Source organism: Myotis yumanensis, unplaced genomic scaffold (genome assembly GCF_028538775.1).
Source record: "Myotis yumanensis isolate MYYU_CA2020_CCGP unplaced genomic scaffold, mMyoYum1.0.hap1 SCAF_16, whole genome shotgun sequence".
Lineage (NCBI taxonomy): Eukaryota > Metazoa > Chordata > Mammalia > Chiroptera > Vespertilionidae > Myotis > Myotis yumanensis.
In genome coordinates, this window is record NW_027223767.1 from 36,511,040 (window position 1) to 36,529,571 (window position 18,532).

An 18,532-nucleotide genomic window follows, 5' to 3' on the forward strand; every position below is an offset into this window, starting at 1 on the left:
ACAGGTGGCTTTTTTTCTTTAGTTTGTTTTAAACAGTTTTATAATTAGGATCTCTATGCCTGTAGCTAAGTGTTTGATTATCCAAGATGCATAACTTAGATTTCATAACTAAGAATATAATGTTGAAAAGAATTTGACATTATATTTAGTAAAATGAATCCTTAAAGTGCTTGTCTAAAATTCATCTATAAATTAATTTTAAACCTCTGTTTCTGTAGGATAACATTGCTATGTATCATGTTTCTAATGTCTATGCCAGTTATTCTAGAAGTATCTATGCATTTTGAATATACACTTGAATATATCCTGTTTTATGTTCATACAGAGCCTCAGCTAAGAATACCTCCATGAAAAGGTTCATATAATTGAAAGTAATTTTAATGTGAAAAGGCTAAATTATTAAAAATTAACATTATTTACTTTATAAGCAGAGATAAATAGCATCACCATGGATATAGTTTGTGCATTTTTTTCTAGTTATTTGCCCTGACTTTGCCCACAAAATGTCTTCTTATATTGTCATTTTATGACTAGAGAAGTAAAAGCCACAAGTAACAGATCATGTTCAAAAATACCAATTATTATAATAAATTAAGTTATTGTTACACATTCTCATGGGGCTGCTGTGTTGGTGCCAAAGTCCTCCAGGATGTTTCCACAAGTAGGGTGGATTGAGCATGAGGTGACCTCCCTCTCTCAACTGACTCTATACCCTAAACATGATACAGGGTATTCTGACCTCCAAGATAACTTGGAGAGGCCCACCTGGACAGTGAAGCTGTCCTTTCAGGTCAGGTTGGCTGGGAGCGCATGGCTACCATGCTGGAGATATTCATGCCAGTGCCTACTGGCTTTAGAGTGAATTTCCTTTAGTCTGGGTACTTGAGCTTTTCCCAGAATTCCTAGAAGTAAATCCACCAAGAATGACACTACTTTATGCACTTAGTGAAATGTTTAGTAAACTAGATATTCTCACTTGAAATCTGGTGCTTAAAAAAAAAGGTTGAAATAATAATAACATTTCAGGTTTATTTCTTTAGATAAGACTGACTTATCGTATGTTTTTAATGCACTCTTAAATTACAAATGTGATTCTGGTATTTACATGGCACCGACTTAAAACATATCACCCTTTTATATTAGTTTCTGCATATATTTAAAGAATTAATTGCATGACATGCTGTCAGAAGTAATGATAAGAGAGGAAGCACCATGTCCATCCTGAGCCAGCTTCACCTTCCATTGGCCCATCGTTAAAGAGTCAGCCACATGTGCTTCAGAGTGTTGTGGGCTTTCCCATATTTAATTAAGCAGCCAAAACTTCTGAATACTTTGCTTCGTAAAGGCATCTGGTTGTTAGCACAGTTGGAATGGTGCCAATATAACAAGTGGGCTATTGCGACCCTAGTGTGTACAGAATGTTTGCAGAGAATGGCTAATAAGAACTGGTAGAAAACCGAGGTCAAATTTTTGCTTTTTTTTTGGAAACGGGAAGTATAGTAAATCGAGAAAGTGTTGAAAATCTTCTTTCCAATTACTTGAATGTCATTCTTTACAGAAGGTTTCTAGTGAAGAAGAATTCAGCCTGAATTTTATTCTTCTTCCAAGGCCAAATAGGTTACCTGTCACTCCTGGAAACACTCTGTCAAGAAAATATCTTTAAGTGTTCCTAGATGCTGCAAATAGCATCCTCCCAACGTGTAGGCTCCTGTTCATTAGCCCTGATGTTGCACCACTGCGAACTGTGGATAATATGTCTGTGTTGGCTTTTTAATACTTATATTTGGTAATCTCAAGATGGAATTTATAAAGTGCTGTTTGGAAGCTAGTCTCTTTTAGTGTCATTATTCTCAAGTGGAATATTTCCACTTTTCTAGCCATTTGAGTCTAGAAAATTTATATATACTTATATTTTGTGCTTCTGTTAATTAGCTTCATTTCTAAAATAAATGCTTATACATAGTTCTTTTAAGTGTAGTAGACATTTATTTGCCAATTTCCAAAATAGGTCAATGTGCTATGAATCGTTTTTCCCTTTTAATTGGAACCTAATCTAAATGCAGAATGCTATGGGATTTTACTCACTTTCCTCAAGAACTACTTTCAATTAGATGATTTGGGTGGTTCTAGAATAAAACTAGAAATTTCAACATCAGTTATGAATTTTTACCAGTATTGTCATTACTCACAAAAAACACATGCAGCCCTAATGTTTGCCAGTTCATGTGACTCATTACATGTTCTGCTTCTTTTCTTCTCTAGACAGGCATACAAATTAATGAGTGTTTTTCTTCTGTACTGTTACCCTATTACTTTTTTAATACTCAACCGGGAGTACTCCCCTTTTTTGCAGGTAAAATTATTTTTTCTTTTTTGATCTAAGTCCTCTGTGGTATGTTCCAAAGTTGAACATTCATTGTTCTAAAACTTTAAACCAAATTAACATTTTTCTTGCCTTACCTATATGTTAAGCAATGTCCTCTCTTTCATCATTCAGTTTAGTAGTGTCATTGTGATCAGCGATATCACATTGTAATTTTGTGTGTAGAATTCCTTCCAGAGTTAAGTGAACCTTTTGAATTTTGGGGAAATGTAAGACCTTTCTCATCTTTACACGCGGAGGAACTGTTTTCTGTGCCACGAGGTGAGCTAATGACTGTTTTAATTCCTGAGTCTAAGAACTGTAAACAAGAGTCTGAAACACAATGTACTTTAAATATACCAAACAAGCATATTGGACCTCACAGAAAATTCTGACCACTACAAGGTAAATCTGCTTGCTCTTGGTTCTAAATATCTCTCAGTGACCTGGCTGGTGTGGCTCAGCAGTTGAGCATCGACCCAGGAACCAAGAGGTTGCAGGTTTGGTTCCCAGTCAGGGCACATGCCCAGGTTGCGGGCTCCATCCCCAGTAGCGGGTATGCAGGAGGCAGCCAATTCATGTTTCTTCCTCACATCGATGTTTATCTCTATCCCTCTACCTTCCTTTCTCTCTCTCTTAAAAAAAAATCAATAAAAAGACAACAAAATATAAATATCTCTCAGTAATTTAAGGGGTTTTAAAAATATTTTCTATTGGATAGAACACGGGCATTAGGAGTCAAGGAAGTTCCATTTGCAGCTTAGATGCAGCAAGTTAAAAATAGAACGTGCTGCCCTAAGACTCTGAAGACCTGGTTTCCTCCTGGACTTTTATGGGACTTGACTTGCATCCCTTCTGCGTCTCTTCTACTTGCATCAACCTTTTCCGTGGCATACGGGAACACACTTTAAAAGCTTTAGCCCTATAAAAATACCATAAAAATATAAATTTTTATTTTTAAATGCAGCAAAATATTACCCCCATATAAAATGATAGCACTGGGCTTCATTTGAAATCATTAATTGACAAAATATGTTAAAAGGTAGATAGTATGTTGTAGGATATGATTATACAGTAAAAATACTTTTTATTTGAACTATGTAGATGAATTTCAGTTTTGAATTTATAATAAATGTAGGATCTATGTAAGAGATACAGTTTTGTGCATGACATAATTTAATCTCTATAAATTAAGTTGACATATTAAACCTTTTCAAAATATTATTTTTTATGTCTCCAACAGTATTTCCCTAAAGTAGTCTACAATTAGCTTTTTAGTATATGTTCTGTCCTTCCTAGAAGTCTGAATATCCACTTTCACATCAATTCTATATATTTAATAAAATCTCAAAAATTCTCATTTCATTCAAGGTTTTCCTTTCATTAAAAAATAAAATGAGACATTTTATTTCAGTGGAGTGAAAGTTCTAGAAGAATAAGAGTCTAAATTTTGCTTCAAAATTAACTTTGACATAGTGATCAACAACCAAATATAACAAAGAATATCTTTTATCTTTATTTTAATTTTTAACTTACTAGTCAATGCTAAACATATATAATAATATAAACTAATAGCAAGTGTATCATATACTTAGATTATATATCAAAACTAACAAAAATCGGTAACTTCAAACCTAATCACCAGGGATTTTCTCCCTCAAAATTATTTAAAAACCAGCCATAGGTTGGTTTGCCGTTTTCCATCATAACCTGGCTGCTGCCAACACGGGCAGTCACCTCCCAATCCTTTCCCTTTGCAAAGGTCTCAGGGAAGTTTTGGGGAACTACAACTGAGGACAAATTTTGGATGTTTACATAAACAATTAAAATAGAAAATATAACATATGGCAATAAATAAAGCTAAGTTATATAATATCTCCTATTTAGAATCTAAAACAAAAAAAGAGGTAAGGAGAATATAAATGTATAAGTTCCATAAAAGTAAATAGCAGATAGCAAGGATTATTTTTCTCCAAAATTACTTATAGGCTATTCATCCAGTCACCACAGATTAACTCCAATCACTTAAACCTTATACACTTATATTACTTCAAAATGATAATTGGGGTTTATAATAATGACCTTGAATTGTTTTATGGTCCTGGAATATTTTCAAAAACTTCAAAGAAAGATTAAAGCATTATACATGGATATGCAGCCACTTGTCCTCCTCAGTACATTCATTTCTTACTATACATGACACTTACAATGAGTTAATCTCATACACAAACTAAGTGAACAAATGCCCTATATGAGGCAAAATGACAAGACCAAGTGAATAAAAGGTGAAATAAATACATAGGGAGGCCCCTTAACTGCAGGGGTGAGTATAGAAATACTCTGACCTTTTCTACATGATGTAACCAGCCAAGAAATCAGATGATCATTTCTTCAAACCTTTTCCTGTCTGTGAGGTTTTCATTCCTGTGGCGTTTAAGTATCACTTCCTTGAAATGATAAAGATGAAGACAGTGTTACACTAACTAGTTTGGCTCAGTGGATAGAGTGTTGGCCTGTGGACCAAAGGGTCCCAGGTTCGATTCCAGTCAAGGGCATGTGCCTTGGTTGCAGGCTCCTCCCCGGCCAGGGCCCTGGTCGGGGTTTGTGTAGGAGGCAGCCAGTCTGTGTGTTTCTCTCACATCAATGTTTCTCTCTGTCTTCCCCTCTTTTTTCTACTCTCCCTAAAAATCAGTGGAGGAATATCTACTGCTCTCCTGCCAGCCCGATTGCCCCTAACTGCCCTCCCCTGCTGGCCTGGTCACCCCTAACTGTCCTCCCCTGCAAGCCTGGTCACCCCCAACTGCCCTCGCCTACTGGCCCGGTCACCCCTAACTTCCCTCCCTTGACAGCCTTGTTGCCCCTAACTGTCCTCCCCTGCAGGCCTGCCCCCCCCAACTATCTTCCCCTGCAGGCCTGCCCCCCCCCCCCAACTATCTTCCCCTGCAGGCCTGGTCGCCCCCAACTGCCCTCCCCTGCAGGCCTGGGTCCCCCCCAACTGCCCTCCCCTGCAGGCCTGGTTGCCCCCAACTGCCCTCCCCTGCAGGCCTGGGTCCCCCTCAACTGCCCTCCCCTGCAGGCCTGGTTGCCCCCAACTGCCCTCCCCTGCAGGCCTGGCCCCCCCCCCCCCCCCAACTATCTTCCCCTGCAGGCCTGGGTCCCCCCCCCCCCAACTTCCCTCCCCTTCAGGCCTGGGTCCCCCCCAACTGCCCTCCCCTGCAGGCCTGATCACCCCCAACTGTCCTCCCCTGCCGGCCATCTTGTGGTGGCCATCTTGTGTCCACATGGGGGCAGCCATCTTTGACCACATGGGGGTGGCCATCTTGTGTGTTGGAGTGATGGTCAATTTGCATATTACTCTCTTATTAGATAGGATTGCCTCTACCTATAGGTCCTTCCTTTCCCGTATCCTGGGGTCCCTGTCCCAGAGGCAACTGTTGTCCTTAATCTAGTGGTATCATTGGCTCACTGTCCCCACATATGCAGAGATATGCCTATTTCCCTTGCATATATACCTATGAATGGAGAGAATGGCATTTTATCTATTGTATAAGGTAGGGATCTGATTTCATTTTTTTCATATGAATAACTTACTGTCTTGTCACAATTTGTAGACTGGTTCATCATTTACCCACTACACTGTGATGCCAGCTATGTCCATGTGAGCCAGTTTCTAGACTCGCCATTACTTTCCATTATTCAAGTTTTTCTATTCTCTATGACAGCAATTTTCAACTGGTGTGTCGTAAGAATTTTTAAAACATACAGTTCCTGACTACGTAATCAGGGGCATCACCTCTTTTCCCTTAGATTGTCAAATAAAAAAATGACAATCTAAGGCAGTGGTTCTCAACCTTCCCTCAACCTTCCTAATGCCGTGACCCTTTAATACAGTTCCCCATGTTGTGGTGACCCCCAATTTCATTGTTACAAATTGAACATAATTAAAGCATAGTGATTAATCACAAAAACAATATGTAATTATATATGTGTTTTCCAATGGTCTTAGGCGACCCCTGTGAAAGGGTTGTTTGACACCCCCCCCCCCCCCCCCCCGCAAAGGGGTCGCGGCCACAGATTGAGAACCGCTGATCTAAGGGAAACACAACAATAGCCATCCGGTGTGAATCCCCTATCTTGAACCATATATATATATATATATATATATAGGTATAGATATATATATATAGGTATATAGATAGATATAGATATATATCATATAATGGCATTGCATCTTATTGGTCACATTGCATAATAAGGTTGAATCTGATTGGTTAATTCTGAGTACCACAGATGTTATATAGGCACTTGATTTTTAAAAAAATCACATTGGAGCATAAAGGGTAGGTAATTACTATTATTATTTTTTGTAAATCAATCAAAATTACACCTATTTTTGGTCAGGTCAGCAACTGATACAGTATATTTTGATGTGCTGCAGAATTTTAGTAATTAATTTATGTATGCCATGAGATGAAAAAGGCTGAAAATCACTACTCTATGATAAAATTATACTGTGTTAATTTTAGTGACATTATTTTAGGTTCTAATATGTGGTATGGAATGTCATGCCACCTGTCTCTCCTCCTTTAGGAATCTCATGGTACTGTGTTCGTCCCTGTACACTTTAGATTCGGCTTGTCAAGTTTCTTGAAAGCTCTTGTTGAAATATTTTTTTTTAAATATATTTTATTGATTTTTTACAGAGAGGAAGGGAGGGAGATAGAGAGTCAGAAACATCGATGAGAGAGAAACATCGATCAGCCGCCTCCTGCACATCTCCTACTGGGGATGTGCCCGCAACCCAGGTACATGCCCTTGACCGGAATCGGACCCGGGACCCTTCAGTCCGCAGGCCGACGCTCTATCCACTGAGCCAAACCGGTTTCGGCTCTTGTTGAAATATTAATTGAACGTGCAGTAATTAATGCTGTCAGTCATTTTGGGAAGAACTGATAAATTGAGACTTTCCAACACCCTCACACATCTCTCAGTTATTAGATCTTCTTTAATATCTTTCTAAAAGGCCTATAGAGTACTGCACATCTTTTGGTAGACATTTCTGAGAATCCTATATTGTTATAGTTGTAAATGGTGTTTGATAATTTTTTGCTAGTGTGTAAAAATTACAAATGATTTTAACATTAATATTTTATTCAGACCCCTTTTAAACTCCTTTAGTATTTGGAATCATTTATACATACATTTTGCATTTTCTCTATAGACAGTCCTAACATCCATGATTAAAACAGTTTTGCTTTTGTATTTTTGGTCATAGAGTTATGCATATAAGTAGTGGTAGTAAGTATTCTTTTCTTCTTCCTGATTTTAAAAGAGCTATTTAAAACTTCACAATAAAGAATGAATAAAAAATGCTGAGATTTTGCTAGCTACCTTTTATGTGGTTAAGAATGGTCTCTTCTATTTCCTATTTTGCTAGGAGTTTTTGTCTTGGAATTTTATCAAATGGTTTTCTGTGTATTGAGATAATCATAAGGCTTTTTAAAAAATACTTTAATGGAGTAAATCATATTATAGGTTATTTTCTAACATTACACCAATATTATGTCCTTTCCAATTCTTTCATGATGTATTATCACTGGATTCAATTTGCTAATAATTGTTGAGGTTGACCGAAGATTTTTCTTTTTTGAAGATGTTTTTTAATTGATGTTATGCTGACCTCATAATTTGAGTTGCGGAAAAATGCTTTTTCTATTCTCTGAAAGAATTAGTATCAGAGTGAGTTATTTGTTTCTTAAATACTTGGTGGAACTGGCCAATAAAGCCATCTGGCCTTGATATTTCATTTCTGGAAAGATTTTTGACTACTATTTAAATGTTTCTAATGGTTATAGGATGACTCATGTTTTCCACTTTTTTGTAGTCAGTTTTGGTAGATTTTTATAGCTTAGAGATTTTCTTTTTCATTTAAATTCAATATTTATTGGCATTTATAGATTTCAATAAATGGTAAGCTGCCCTTATATTCTTTGCTACTTGATGATTACATATTTTTATACTTTATTGGACTTGGTTTGCTCATTTATGTCTGTGTCATGAGTGAGTTGACCTATAATTTTTACTTCTCTTTGTATTTGTCATCCTTCAGTATCAATATTATAACTTCTGAAATAGTCTGAGAGTGTATTTATCTTTCTCCATTCTTTGGAAAAGTTTGTCAAAGACTAGAATTATCTGTCTCTTGGGAGACCTTTTTTAGAACTCACCTGTAAAATTATTTGAGTTTAATGTTTACTTTGTGGGGATATTTTAAACTATTTTTTCAGTTTCTTCAATTTGTTTAGTCGTTCTACTTCTTTTGACATTTTATATTTTCATAGGGATCTATTTCACTTAGGTTCTTCAATTATTGGCATAATATTTCTATGGTACTATCTTATTATCTTTTTAATCTATGATGGATCCATAGTATGCCCTTTTTAAAATTTAATATTAAAATTTTATTTTAATTTATTTTACTTTGTCATTATATTACTTTTCTAGATAATACTGTCATAAGTTTGTTTTTATCCCTAATATTAATTTGTGTTTTCTTTCTTGTTTTTAACAGTCTTACCAGAAATTGTTCTATATTACCAATGTTTTAAAGTGGTTGCCTACTTTTTAAAAAATTAAACTTTTAAAAGCACATAACATGTTAGGGCTACATATTTCCTTTGCTTGGCTCCATCCTTCAGGATTTGATAAGTTATATTGTTTGCTTGATAATTATTCTGCTCACTATTTCTGTGTATTCTTGCTTCTCCTCAGTTCTGGAAAATTCTCAGTCGCTATAGTTTTATATCTTCCCTCTGTCTTTTCTCCTTCTGGGACTCTAGACATGTAATAGATCTTCTTATTTTACCTTTCATAACTTTCAACATCTCATAGTTTTTATCCTCTGATATTACTGTGCTGCATTATGGGTGGTTTATAAAAACCTCTCTTCTGTTTCACCACTTCTTGCTTCTGCAACATTGAAACTTAACTCATTTATTCTACCTTTTATATAAAAAATTCTTTGCTGCAAATTGTGTTTGGTTCTTTCTCAAATCTGGCCATATTTGCTTAATCTCTCCTGGTTTATTCACTTATGATTCCATCCTTTGTTTCTTTAAATATTTAACACATGTTTATTTTATGTGCTTTTTCTGATAATTCTGATATCTGAAGTGCTGGCCAGGGGAATCTGTCTGTGTTGACTCTTATCAGTGGTGGTTTTCTTCTGGGTTTAGTAATTTTTGAATATGATCTCATTTTTGGTTTATCTTAATTTATGGGAAACTTGGAGACATTCAACTGCAGGAACTTTTCTGAGAAGGGCATTTGTTTTAGCTTCAGGTGGGCATTGATAACACTACTGATCTGGAACCACTTTGGCCTATTACGGGCTCTCTGACCTAATCCATGGCATCATGTTCAGCCCCATATTCCTTCCCCCTGAAGGTGCAATGCAAGTAAGGGCATTTGCCCTCAGATACCTTGCCTTCTGACTGTGCTTACTGCTCTTCTTATTTTTGGCACGTGCAGTTGTACATATGTGTGATTTTTGTTTTGTTTTTCCCTTTGGATATTTCTCTTTCTATGAGCAGAGGAAGAGGAGAAAATATATTTATATGGAATCTAGTTATTTCATATCATGAGGGCCTCTCAGAATATCTGGCCTGCCGAACTGCTTGACTTTTATGACTTTCCTATTCATAGCCTCTGCCCATTTTTTCATTTTTCACAACAAGGTTATTGCTGACATGGAGGCCCAAGTTCACAAGCTGAGAGAAGAGCTGATTAATGTGAACACACAGCGGAAGCAGCAGCTGGTAGAGCTCGGTCTTCTCCGTGAAGAGGAGAAGCAAAGGGCTGCCAGGGACCATGAGGCTACTGTCAGCAAACTGAAGGCTGAATCAGAGAAGATGAAAATAGAGCTGAGAAAGACTCATGCAGCTGAGACGGAGATGACGCTGGAAAAGGTAAGGTATCCACCTCGACGTTTTATAGACAAGGAAACCCATGGCTGCTACCCTCACTTTTCATCTCTGGAAGGTGGGGGACAGAGAATTACTCTTCAGATTGTTCAAATGAGCAATTTAAGTATCTTTTTGTATTTCTAAGCACCACTAAAATCATAGAGAGAATTTCCTAACTTTTTGTTGACTTTCTTTGAAGTAATTGCATAGAATATCCCATTATGTATCAATTAAATACACACTGTGATACAACAATGTTATAATATTGTCAAATATTATATTATATTATTCTTGCTGTTCCATTAGGAATGCTGGGGCTGTCGCCCTGAATTTTCTTGAGACTAAGTGTCAGATATTTTCCAGAGTGTTTAATAATTATTTCTAAATGTTACAGTTTTTAGAAGTGTAACATACATGATGGCATATTTTCTCAGATTGATATTTCAGATTGGGAAAAGATTTAAAATTATATATTTTTGAAATAAATGTCAGTATAATATTGACATATTTGGGGTTGACTTATCTTCCAGGAACAATCTCAAATATTCTTTCTTTTGATGTTTTGGAAAAGTGTAAATCTTTTATTGGGTAGTAAATGTGAATGGTTCTAAGCATAACAAATGTAAATCGTCCCTTGAGTTTCTTAAGGCCAATCTATACCTTGGGATAAAGAACTTGAAAAGTGTAGCTGAAGAATCTTCTAATTCTGTTTAATTTTCCTCTCTTCTTTGTCTTTAAATAATTTTAAACCTTCATAGCGTATACAACACCGTGCTAGGCACTACTCCATTGATGTTACATGGAGCAAGAACCCAAGGTGCTTACTTTGTAGTAGCTAATTTTATCTGAGAGTCACATTTCAGCCAGCTTTGCCCTTAGCAGCATAGCTCAGAGCCAAGAAATATATAGGAAAATGTCCCTAAAGAGGTGGGAGGGAGCCTGGCTTCTTGGAGGAACAGCAAGGAGGCCACTGTGGCTGGAAATGATGATGGAGGAGGAGGATGAGGTGGAGGTGGAAAAGGACGGAGGAGGAGATGAGATTAAGGACAAAACCTCAGAGGTGGACCAGGCCCTGTAGGTGTGTCTGGGCCTTTAAAAGGGCTTTGCTTTGACTCTCCTTGAGTAGAGGAGGCTTGACAGGTTTTGAGCAGAGGTGTGACATCTGATTCACCTTTGAAAGGATCTCTCTGCCTGCTAACGCTGAGAATAGACTGAATTGAGGGCAAAGAAGGAAGTAGAGAGACTAGTTTAAAAGATATTGCAAGAATTTAGACAAGAGATGATAGAGGATTGGGCCTCAGGCAGTAGCAGTGACGGTGGTAAAAACTGATCAGATTTGGGTAATGTTCTGAAGGTACATCTGGCCAGATTTCTTGTTGGTTCAGGTAGAAACAGGGGGAGAGAGAGAGCAGTTAAGAATGTTTCCAAGGTGACTGGCTAGAGCCAGTGGACACAAGGAGTGACCCTTCGCTGATGGGAGGAAGGCTGCATGAACGACAGGTTGGGCTGTTTGGGATGTGTTCCAGTTGAGATGCCTTTTATATATCCGAGGGAGGATGTTAGTGGTGATTCCATCAAAGCAGTACAAAATGATAGTACTTTGATGCTAAAATATACAGTTTCAGGAAGTAGGGATATTTGCCTATATGGAATAGCTTTAGTCCTCTGACAGTAGCAAATAAAAGAGGGACTAATGGAGAGTGAAAGTGATGTTGCAGGGACCTTTCTGGTAATTCTTACACACACCTCTCCTTGACTTCAGTCATATCTGCCATCAGTTCAAAATAATTCTAAGTAAATGGTCTTGAATGGCACAGATACCAGTGCAGCTCAGTTTAAGAAATTTGGACATACCAAAGCCAGACTCATAAAACATAAAATTTAGCCCTGATGGTGGGGCTCAGTGGTTGAGCATCAACCTATGGACCAGGAAATCAAGGTTCGATTCCCAGTCAGGGCACACGTCCTGGTTTTGGTCTTGATCCCCAGAGTGGGGCGTGTAGGAGGCAGCCAATCAATGATTCTCTATCATCATTGATGTTTCTCTCTCTCTCTCTCTCCCCCTCCCCCTCCCCCTCCCCCTCCCCCTCCCCCTCCCCCTCCCCCTCCCCCTCCCCCTCCCCCTCTTCCTTTTCCTCTCCCTCTTCCCTCCTCTCTGAAATCAATAAAAATATATTTTTTGAAAAGCATACAATTTAGGCCTTGATTTTTCTGTATTGTATATTCACATTTTAAATGTTTTAAATGTTTCTTTTTAATAGATAAAATTTCTCAAGTATAAGTTTATATGTATTACTACTTGATAACAAAAACATAGCATTAGAAACCCTGGGTAATTCATTTGGCAAATATTTCTGGAAGATTTCCTATATCTCAGAAAGGCATTATCCCAAGCACTGTGGGGACACACAGAAAAAAGGAAAAAGTGGCACTGTCTTCAAGTAGATTCTAAAAAGCAGCGACTGCAAGACACATACACACAATTGTAATGTGAGGTAGAGTATGGATTGGGGGAGAATTCTTTTCTGTTAAGGCAATCAGGGAAGATTAACTGGAAGAGATGTCACTTGAACTAAACATAAGTAGATATGTAAGATGGCATTCTAAGCCAAAGGAACAACAGTAGGAGCAAACAGAAGTGTGCACGTGTCATAGAGGTCAGTCAAGCAGAGTGGTTGTGATGAGGCTAAGAGACAGCTAGAAATCATTGCAAGTCTCCAAAGCTGTGATAAGCCTATGGCTTCACTGTGGAAACAGTATGAAGCTACTGAAGATTTTGAGGAAATGAAGTGTCAATAGCCAAGTGATTATTAGGAAAATCTGTCAGTGTTGGCAAGCTGCCATAGCAGGGAAGTAGTTGGTGGGGACCTGATTAATTCAGGTCCCTGAGGACACACTAGAGGTGTATGAAGGTCGTGAACATACAGCAGTGAGGATGAGGAGACATGCTTGAGAAGCATCTCAGAGATGGCATTGATTAGAATGGTTAAGTATAAATCAATCCTTAATCATTTGGGAATGTAGGAGGACTTTCTGATTTCAGGAAGAAAAGATGATTCAGTTATGGACATGTTGAGTTGGAATTGCCATTACTACATCTAGCTGTGATGTTCATTTGCTATTGAAGGAACATTTGTGGGGAATCATAGGAGAAGGCAGGGCCAGAAAACCCTCTCTGTAGGAGTCACCTACAAAGAGGGCCTTCAGGAGGGGAAATAGAAAACAGTGGTGAAGAAAGAGCTTCAGTTAAGAGTCTGGGAGAAAATAGTCAAGGAAGGGTCATCAAGGTAAAAGGAATATGAGAAGAATGAGTTTTCATGGAAATAAAGGAAGAGAATATTTAGAAAGGAATATTTTCAAGAATGTGACAGAGAATCAGGAGGGATAAAGGTGGAGGAAAGGTCACAGGATTGGAAACTGAGAAGTCATTGATGATCTTGGACAAAGCACTGAAAATGATAGTGTGGACAGAAACACGGTTGCAAAAGGTAAGTGAGAGAGTAGGGAGGAAGTGGGGATTCATGAATACTCTATTGTTTTTGGTGGTTTTTTTTGAAAATCTGATATTAAAAGGGAGGTGGAGTCCCAAAGAGCAGCAGGAGTTAAGGATAATGTCTTTTTAGGCTGAAAATGTCTTGAAATACAGGAGAAAGAACTGATGGAGAGGAAGAGCATAATGATTCAAAGAACCAGGGGTAATTGATCTGAGAGATGAGGGTGTGAATGAAATTACCTGCTCAGGTCGACCCTCTTCCCTTGGCTACCAGTATCCAGCCACAGAAGACATTGGTCTGTTTCTGGACCCACCTTGCTCTCTCCTGCCTCCAGGTCTTTGCACCTGCCACCCCTCTGCCTAGAATGTTCTTCTCCATGATTTTCCATGGCCACCCACCCTCCTCATCATCAGCCTGCACTTCTCAGTGTCCTTCCCTCACCTCTGTATCTCAAGTCTTGCCTACTTCTACCATCTTGCCTTTTCCCATTGTCTTCAAGGCTCATCTCACTATCTGAAATAATCTTTTAATTTTTTCACATATTTATTTTCTATTTATCCCATTGGGACTAAGCTCCATTAGCAGGACCTTGTCTATCTTGTTCATTTCTGTCCTGCTAGTGTCTAGCCCTGGCAGTGTAAGCCTGCAAGGATGGAGTGCTCCTGAATTGAACAGAGAACAGAAGTCATACAAGAAGCTAGAGATGAGGTTGAGCATAGTAATTTTAACTGACGTAGATAAAGGTTTATCAGAGTGTGGGGGCTTGGCAGAGAAAGTCTAGAGCCCTACGTGGGCTGGTGGTTACCACCGTGAGTTTTGTTCTTGCTGGATTGATGAAATGAGCCAACCCCAAAGTCCATATGACAAAATTGTAAGTGCTGGCTTCTTGATATGAAGATTAATTTGTACTTTGGATGATAAATGGTTTTACTTAACTAATAAAAGGAGTTTAGCCATTTCTAAATGCAGTGAAGACCTGGACATGGGTGCCCTGAAAACAGTCCTTGTTAAATATTTGTTTCTAAAGCTCCAGGATCATGGGTGGGGCCTGGTTTAAAGTAGGCATTCATAAATGCTGTGTGTGAATGAAAGAAGGATGCTGCACTGAGAAATCCAGTATAGCCTCTGTGAATGATAATACGGATAAATAAAAATATTGTATTGATTTACTCAAATTTGATTTTAACCATTATAAATATTTTAGGTAGGATAAAATTTATCTTTATAGTCAAATATTTATTTGTTTTTTAATGTTGTAATTTCCTCCATCTTACGTAATAAATTAAACACATAGCATCAATTTTTTTCCCATGTGGTTTGAATTTTTGGTACACAAACTAGACATTTGAGTTCTTACTATAAAAATTTAAATTAGCACTAATAAGTGGTAGGTAATTCTGTTGCTAGACTATTTTGTAATTGTGCGTCTTACTTGAATTCTTATTGTACCTTATAGAAGACTTAATGTTTTACCACGTTTAAATAAATCTGAAAGTTAAAGTATTTGCTAGCAGTTCAAAAGCCAATCCGAATCAAGGGGGTTCTATTATTTATATATGTAAAAGGCTAATATGCAAAGTGTCCCCTCAGGAGTTTAACCAGGAGACCGGGAGTTTGATCGCTCGCTATGACATGTGCTGACCACCAGGGGGCAGCGCAGAATGAAGGAGGGCCCCAGCCAGCAGCCAGCAGCCAGGGAAGGAAAGCCCCGGTCCGCAGCTGGAAGGCCCCGATCGACCCTGATCGCAGGCCAGACCTAGGAACCAGACCTGTACACAAATTTTGTGCACCGGGCCTCTGGTTAAGTATAAAATTAAGGTTCAAAGAGGAGAGGAGAATGACGTCAGAATAATAAATAATCTAATTAACACCCCCTATGGTATGGGCTGTTTCAGCAGCCTTGCAGTGTTCAGGTTATAAAAGATTTCCTAAGCCCAGGTCCTCTGTAGGTTCTGCCAGTGGCGATTTAGCCCGAGATGATATGTTTCGTAGCTCTGAGGTAAGAGAAACATGAAATACCTCCCCAAGGTAGAAATTCTGAAATAGGGAATCCCAGAGAATAAATGATTGACATTTGCATCACTAACGCTGCTTTTCTAGTCTTTTCAAATCTTTTTCAACCAAATCAAAACAAGATCCATAAAATATGAACCTTTGAAAAATTAAAGAACAGTACTGAGTGTTGGTAGTGGATAGTTTTCAGAAGACTGATGAAAACATTGGTATTTAAAATGTGCCATTGTTTAAGAAATATATTCAGCTATTTTAAAAATAAATTTTCTTGAAATAGAAGATATTTTAGAACACATGGAAGAGAAGACTGTAAAAGTCTCTTGTTATTACCATCTCCCAGAGAAAACCGGTAGTAACCATTTGACGTGAATGTAAAATAGCTGTGTTAACTGAGATCATAATAACTAAACTGTTGTGTCTTTTACTTTTTTAAAAGTTATGCTAAGAATATACCTATGCCATTTGAAATTTTTTGAAAATATAGTCTTCATTGTTTCATGATATTCCATTTTATTAATGTAGCATACTTGATTGAGGTGTTCCTTTATTTTTAAGAGTGAAGTTGAACATTTATAACAGATTTGGTTTTCACATTTCATTTTCTGGAGTTGCCAGTTTTCATTCTTGGTCAGTTTCTCTTCTGTTGTGTGCTAATGTTTTTCTCATCACCTTTCTATAAACTCATTTTATATTTAGAATAAAAGTCTTATCTTTGTGGCAATTATTTTTTGATATTTGCCTTTTAATTTTATCATTTTTTTATGATACACACAAAAATTTCCATTTAGTGTAATCCTTTGCTAGTTCTTTATTATAAGTAGTAGTGTGGAGCCTCACAATTTGATATTTAAAAACATGAATACATCAAACATTTTCTACCCTGTGCTTTACTAAGTAAAAAGCTTTTATGAAACTGACATAGCATTTACCGGCTTGGGTTCCCGGTCTGTAATTTGAATGGCTTGAAGGGGCTCTGCCAGCCTAAAGTCGTTGGAAGGCTTTGAGCAACAACTCAGCATCTTTTTCAAATGTAAGGAAAGCTCCACACGGCATAATTATTCACAGCTAAGGTCATAGGAACTGCTCAAACCTTTGAAATTTATAATTAAAGGATTAATATGAAGACATTGTCATTTTGGCTTAAAATGGATTTTTAATCTCAATTCTGTTCTTTTTACTTTGATTTTTCCCTTTGCTAAAAATATAAAATGTTGTATCTTTAAACATTTTAAGTTAAATGTTGTCCTCAAAGAGTTTAGATTTATACAAATTGATTGACAAACAACATCCAGTATAGTTTTACAATATTCCGCACAAAACTTCAAATGGTCATTCTCCTCCGGGTGTATAAGCCTCAGCTTGATATAATGGACTATAATGATACCTCTAAACATAAAAACAAATTAACTGACAATAGGAAAAACATGCACAAATGACAACTTGGGAAAGTTTGGGTGTGTACCACGTTTTATACCAAGGAGTGGTACGATCTGACTTGGGCTGAGATCATTCTAGTTGTGTGAGAACAAAGGAGGAAGCCCAGGAAGGGCATTGCAGGGATCCGAGTGCGAGGTGCCGGTGGCGTCGACCAGAATGGCACCGGTGGAAGTGGTCAGATTCTGGATATATTTTAAAGTTGGAGCCAACTTGGCTTTTGGATGGGTTTTGACATGGGATGTGAGATCAAGAAAAAGCAAGCCAGGGAGAAGCTCAGACACGGGGAGATATGAAAATCCGCGACTTCATTTCTCTGTGGGATGGGATTATATGTGACTTTTGCACTGTATTGTTCAGTCCCTTCTAAATGTTCTATATTTTAACCACTTTGTAAACTAAACAGGAATGTACAAAAGTCACCATCTAGTTATATTGTTGTCCTGGCCCTGAGCCCTGAGCATCTTCAACTTCTCTCCCCTTTTCTATCCCTGGAGGATCAGAGATGCAGAGAAAAGGATGTGCATTGGCTGACATCAGAAACTGAGCAGCGTGATTGTGATGTCATCTGTCCCTGCTCATCCCTACTTGAGGTGGGAGGGCCCTCAAATACCCTGCCCCTGGCCCTAGGCACTTTTCTATCAGGGCAGGGAGGCTGAGCCCTCATGAGCATCCCAGAGAAGCAGGTCTCACTGGCCGCAGCCAGCTCAGGGGCTCTCATCCTTGCTTCTGCCACCTCTATGGGGGCCAGAGGGCATGTGGACCCCGCTGACTTTAGACTACTCCTCTCACACGGAAAGCCAAGCCCCAGGTCTGACGAGAACGAGAGGAGAAAATAGTAATGACCTCGAAACACAGCAGGCTGGTAGTCTGGGGCCCCTGAGGGACACAGGACCATCTGGCCTCACAGAGAAGGTAAGACTGAGACCCCTGTGTGCTCTTGAGACAGGGGTCTTTCTAAACATCTCGTCTCATTGCTGGGCTGGAGTCAGCACTGGCAGTGTGAAAACAGCCTCTACCCTCAAAGAGGTTTATGTTGGCGGTCAGGGATAATGGAACAAACGAAACTGATTGCATTGAACTGAAATTAGAGTTCATTGTCTCCATCTGGACCTCATGCCCTGGGAAACACCCAGGAAGTATGTGGAAAGGGGTAGAATCAGGCACAGCTTTCTGGACAAGGTAGATTGTAAGCTAATCGCATTGCCCTCCCTTGCTTAGGAACTTACAAAGTGCCATTGCCCACAACAAAGTGAGGTTGCCCA

General features: G+C 38.3%; 1 protein-coding gene across 4 annotated transcripts in view; it reads left to right on the forward strand.

Moving 5' to 3' along the window:
• CEP112 (centrosomal protein 112) overlaps positions 1-18,532 on the forward strand; it is a 296,853-nt gene that overhangs the window by 166,018 nt on the left and 112,303 nt on the right. For all 4 annotated transcript variants that reach the window (XM_070394174.1, XM_070394176.1, XM_070394175.1 and 1 more), the window contains one exon: positions 10,099-10,329. In XM_070394174.1, the coding sequence (XP_070250275.1) occupies positions 10,099-10,329 (231 nt within the window). The remainder of the gene's footprint in view (positions 1-10,098; positions 10,330-18,532) is intronic.